The following is a 6,200-nucleotide window of genomic DNA, read 5'->3' as shown; positions in this document are numbered from 1 at the left end:
TTTGTCAACAACGTATTTATTCTTAGGGGACATTTGTCCCAGAGCAAAATTATTTTTTCATTCATTCATTAAGAGGAAAAACTGCGAGCGTGCAAAATTTAGAGCTCTAGTTTTTGCGGAAATACACGTTTTGAGGTTTTCTGAGTTCTAATAACCAAATCTCACAAAATGGACTTGTGTCTGAACAATCAACCTAAAAAAAAAGTTATCTGCAATGTTACAGCAACTTTTTTGATAAAATCAATCGAACGGAAGTACCACTTTATAGAATCGATATTTCACATTTTTCGATTTTATCAAAAACGTCTTTAGCAGTTTTTATCTAACTCATAATATCGGTATAAACTTAGATACTGCTAGTTCGGTTTTGTTCTCATTTAAATAAATTTAAATGGTTTTGATGCCGACTTTTCAAACAACCTTCTTCTAAAGAACAGCTGTGCAAAAATTGGTTAAAAATAAAACTAATACTAAATAGTGATGAATACAATTTGTTATTATGAATGGTTCAATGATAAAAATCGTTGTATTCATGATAATTTAATTATAGTTTTATTTATAACTAATTTTCGCTCTATTGCAATTTTAATTATTTGAAACTATTGACCTTCTCTAAATGTCAGTAGTAATAACCTATGGATAAATATAAAAGGTAGATAATGTCATAATTAACTAATGGAGAAAATTAATATTTTCTTGTTATTATTCCATAGTTTATATGACAACAATCAGATCTTATATCCACTAACCTAAATATGAAATGTCTGTTTCATAAGGGAAAGAAGTTGCTGGTTTGAAACTTACCAGGATTATTTCCATCGCTAAGTAGAGTAGTAAGTGAATATTGTATGACGCCCCAAGCAATTTTTTAAAAATTGCCTACTAATTTTTGTCATTGATTTTTTTTTACTTTTCTTTGAAGTGGGAGGAAAATAAATTGTAATCTTGAATTCAAACCTCATTTGAAAGAACCGAATTGGACCAAGCATTCTGTGGAAAGTGATGATCCTACGACAGCAAGATCCGGCAGAGTGCTCTGAACTGCGTGGTCGTCGGATGCAAAGAAAAAAAATTTGATGTGGTGGGGGAGATTAGTTTGTGCTCTGCGTTGTTGAGGGATTATCCTGTTGTTATGGATCGAAACAAGGTAGGCTTTATGATACATTTATTTTATACTTTTTAATTTTGGGGTAGTCAATTTTTGACACAAGTATTTCTTGTGTAGAATATTCTAAACTGTTGGAGTGATTTCTGACCTCAGCATGGAGATTTTAGATGTTTTGACTACCTGTAAATTAACATAGCTTTTTAGACTTCATTTATAATATTCAACATCCAAAAATATACATTTTAAAAATGCGAAATGAAAAACATTAATTTATTTTATGGAATAATTTATTTAAAAATGTCTACAATTTAAATTTTAATGTCGATTCTTTATTTGTTTTGTGTTTATAAATAGATTCATTTTTATTTTTTATTTAAAATAAATAAATATATTTTCGCCAAGGGGATCCTACATAGATCTAGTAATCTCTGATGTGTTGAATTTTGGCATCTTGACATTCAGACAATGTTGTCTTTGTGCCAGGAAACGGAGCAGAGGTTGTTATTCAACTGAAAGCGATATTAACTTAATTATTATTAACTTATTTGATTTAATAATTCACACTATAATGACAGGAATTATAGATTTAGTTGAAGGAAAAGGTTAATAAGAAAATAAAACAACAAAACAAAAAAAACATATATAACAAATACATGATAAAACTTGTTTTATAATAATTATCACTCAGTCAATAGTGATACACGATAGACGATAGCATACACGATGAAAAACTACAGTACATTAAAGAAAATCCATATAATCCGTCAATTAAGTGTCTTAAATTCTCATTTAATTTTTACATTAATTCGTGGAGGAATAATCTTTCATAAAATATCAATTAATTGTTTTGTTGTGTAAACAAAGGATTATGAAGAGATACAATATCGATATTTTCCTTAAACGACTTTTTTTACTAAATAAAACTACTCTCTAATAATATTCCACGATATTTTGTGACCTCATTATTTCTTAGTTCTGAGACTTTCAATGCAATGCAAAAACTGACTATTTAAAATCAATAAAGTTTTTTGAATTACTAAAATCAAATATTAAAGCAGTCTTATTGGCCAAAAAGCACACAATGTATTCTCATTTTTTTAATCTTTAACCTTATGTTTGATTATTTTTTTTTTCTAAAAAATCTTTTTTCCTTGAATAGTCACAATGTATATTAAGGACTTAAAAATACCTGGCCAAATATTTTTCAAAAAAATAAATACATTCCTACCTTTGTTTTGGTCAACTGGTTGACCAAATTGAAGATAAAATTTTGTATTTTCGAGTAATAAATTATTTAAGATTTGACTAAATTCTGCAATTCTTTATTTATTGATCATCTTCGTCTTTTATTTTATTTTTTGTTTACATCAAATAAAACATTTTTCAAAACTTGAAATAGGTATTTACTTTTGTAGTTTACCATCAATTTATTCATTATATATGGATATATAATATAAGATAGACAGATACCAACATTTAAGTTTGTTCAATTTAGTTTTTACTAATATATCGACATAGACATTATTTATTTCCAAATTCTTATTTATAACTAATATGTATTTGGAATAGATATGTTCAATTATTATATTACAATAACAAAACAAAATAACTAATTTCTAAATAAAAATAGTCATCTAAAACAAATACGAAATTTCTTGTGTGTAATTCTGGAGGATTAAAATAATTTTTTTTTCATAGTGGATAAAAATAATTTGATAAATTTAATAAATAATTAATAATTTGGAATAATGTACTATCATTAAAAAATAACAATAATAATGGACACTATTGATATGTACCTCAATCACTTAACTAATTTAAATACTGAGTAATCACGACGCTCACTCTGTGCCAATTTTTCTTTAGCAGCTAGTTTATACATTATTTAAAGTTGAATGACTTCGCAACCAAATTTTTACTATGTAGTATTAGGATACTGATATATTAGGTAAAAGGAAACTGTTTGAATTTCGTTATATACTTTTTATCCAGTTATATACCTTAAAATATTTGATTTACTGAATAAACGAAATTAGTCCAGAAAATACTTTAATTATTAACAAATAAAACCACGAAACACTTATTAACATCCCTTTAATGTTAAAAGTTGGCTGGTTTCATGCATCGAGGAGCGGACAGCCTTCTCACTAATAGAAGAGAATTGGTCTATTAATGAATCATACAAAACACAGCTGATTTCTGGAAAAGGTCTCTTATCATTAATTTTTGTAAAGATGATTTCTGTTCCGTTCATAATTCTTTGAAGTATCATTGATACATATTTGTGAAATATTTAAGATAATATAATATTATTAAGCTTTTTGATATTTCCGGATTAATTTTATCTTAGATGTATAATGAAGTAAAATTAGTTAGTTCATAAATATATTTTATATTAGTTTTTTATTTGAGAGTAGGTATTTTCTTGAAAATAAAAACACAAATATCTTTTGATCTTCAACTCTCACTTGGTTTATTCTTCCACGTTTCGGATCTCGATCATTTACACGAAGACCCTTAAAATTCATTTGTCAAAGTTTTAAAATCGTTTTCCTCTTGCAGGTTTCTATACCCAGGCTACAAAAATTTATATTTTTATTTCATTACCTTGAATATTTAACAGTTTTATTATTTACACAATACACACATTTACACTCTTATCAAAATATGTGACTGGTGCTCGAGTTAAGGCCACCGGAAGGCGGGCTCTTTTGTTTGTTTGATCCAGCATATAGAAAACCCATGTGTGCCTAATTTGTCACTATGCATGATATTCAATTCAGTTACTTGTCTAACATATTCTCGATTCCCATGGAGTCCAAACAGCCAAGGAATACTCCACTGTACTTTTTTAAAATATATATTATGACAACCAATGCAGCCCCAGATTGGGAATGTCAAGATTCATTTCTCGTAGCCGCCGCGAAATAAATATTGACTTAATATATTGATTTTTTTTAATAATACCTCTCTAGTCTTTTCTGACATACAAGTGGAGATAGGGTACCACTCTATTCTAACTATGGTAAGGAGTCATTTATCATTCCGTCCACCACCAGTTATCGGGACCACCACAGAAATAAAAGTCGACAAGCCGGATTCGAACCGGCGCCGCTGAAGATCTGAAGTTGCAAAGACCTACGCCTCAACTCCCTCAGTTACGGGTGATCCAAATAAATATTGACTGACCCGGGTGAGAATTGAACCCACAACCTCCTAAACCAAGCGCGTTGGGATTCTCCCAATGACCTCAGGTATCAGGTCCTCTTCCATTCCATCTAATTTTTTTGGGAGGGCACCTTTTTACGTTTTTATGAATTATTAAGATAACAATATTTTTGTATGGTTTCAATTTGTGAGGACCAATAACCACGGAACAAGGAAAACAGTAACGTACGATATCAGTTAAATATAAACGAACAAAAAGATCGATTATTCATTAAATAATTATAATATTTACTTAATTGGATGTAAGTAAATAGGAGTATAAGCTGTCACCCGAGAGGAGGATGGGAATCCCTGTTTATCTAGATCAACTGTAAAAGGATCGAAGATGACCTTTAAAAATTATACAAAATTATTATGTGCTTACAGCAAAAATGTGAAAAGAATGTATTTTCCATTTGTCATTAGAAATAATATCATCACCCATTTCAAAATTAAAAATTATAAGTAGAAAGTGGTAGAGATGTCCTGTTTTGCCACTAAATTAAATATGGTATAGAAGATACCATACTTAAATATAGAAGATACCATACTTAAATATAGAAGATGGTCAGGGTTGCGGTAAAAAAAAAGAATAAATAGTTTATAACTATTTAATGTCCGACATTTCGCCCCACTTTGCAGGGCTTCATCAGGGCTAAAAAGTACAAAAAAAAAACTAAGAACATAATACAAAAATAATAATATCATTATTATTTTTATTTATATTTATTCTCTCACGACGTCTATTTAATCTCTACTTTCTTCATCTTTTTTTTTGTTTTATATACGCCTCCTGTGCTTTTTACTTACGTATTTTTTAAATATTTTTAATTAATTTTTATTCTTACCATTGTTACTTATTTTTTTATTCTTATCATTCTTTATTCAAGTTTATTTTATATTAATATTATTTTATGTCTTTCTTCCTTTTATTTATATGTTATTTCTTATCACTTTATTTTTACATAATATTTATCGTACCTTTATTTATCTTATTGTTGTAATGTTCTTAGTTTTTTTTTGGTCTTAATCTTTTTAGCCCTGATGAAGCCCTGGAATGTGGGGCGAAACGTCGGATAGTTATGAACTATTTGTTCCTTTTTTTGACCGCAACCCTGCCTGACTATCTTCTTAAATATGTATTTTTTAAAATGTTTTTGTATCTTCATTTTCTTCTTTTTCTTTCTTCTCTTCCTCCAAATTGCCCTTTACACTTTGCTTTCTCTGCTACATTTGATTTGTTCCATTTAAAATCCTGCTGCCATATCCTGTCATCTATAATCTCTCTTATTTAAAATAATTCTTAGTTTGAAAGAGGCATCTTTTAAAGTCAATGTAACATATTATTTTATAATTAAAGAATATTTACTTATAAATTAAAAAAATCACTGTTGTCGAGTTTGTTGATTTGAACGAGTGATAATTCTATGTGCTTTTTTTATTTATTTTTTTAAATGAGTAGCAACGGTTTTGAAAGGTTTTAGGATGGTAAATAGAACTGGAGAAAAAAGAGCTTAAACGGCTCAAAAGTGGTTGGAGAATATTTGTAAATCATAAAGAACCGTCGAAATTAAGATAAATATTATTCTGAACATTTAGAAGGAAGCACAATACCTTGTTTTCCTGCAGAACTCTTCATATTTTTTCGCTGTCGAGGCTGGTCTAAGAGGCAATTTTTTATACAGTGATCATTATGTTTGTGAGTGACATGTGTTCGTTTCTGAACTAAGATTAAAAACAAGCGCAAATTATTTACAATACTTCGTTTCCTTGTTATATAATCAATCAGTGAGTTGTGTTTCCCACTCAACAAATTTATCTTTCCTCTCATCCCCTGATATGTAAATTTTTTGGATTTTTTATTTTCACTGGGTCAGAAAATATA

The 6,200-nt window shown here is 28.5% G+C and overlaps 1 protein-coding gene across 1 annotated transcript in view; it reads left to right on the top strand.

The window, feature by feature from the left end:
* The first annotated feature begins 944 nt into the window (after window positions 1-944).
* The window catches only part of LOC106691109 (ninjurin-A), a 46,710-nt gene continuing 41,454 nt past the window's right edge, over window positions 945-6,200 (top strand). The window contains exon 1 of the mRNA XM_014436774.3: window positions 945-1,147. Coding sequence (XP_014292260.1) covers window positions 1,133-1,147 — 15 coding nt within the window. The 5' untranslated portion in view covers window positions 945-1,132. The remainder of the gene's footprint in view (window positions 1,148-6,200) is intronic.

The sequence above is a fragment of the Halyomorpha halys genome, unplaced genomic scaffold (genome assembly GCF_000696795.3).
Source record: "Halyomorpha halys isolate HHAL.00 unplaced genomic scaffold, Hhal_1.1 Scaffold2082.1, whole genome shotgun sequence".
NCBI lineage: Eukaryota > Metazoa > Arthropoda > Insecta > Hemiptera > Pentatomidae > Halyomorpha > Halyomorpha halys.
The sequence above is the reverse complement of the archived record's forward strand: the minus strand, read 5'-3'. Positions and strand labels throughout refer to the sequence as shown.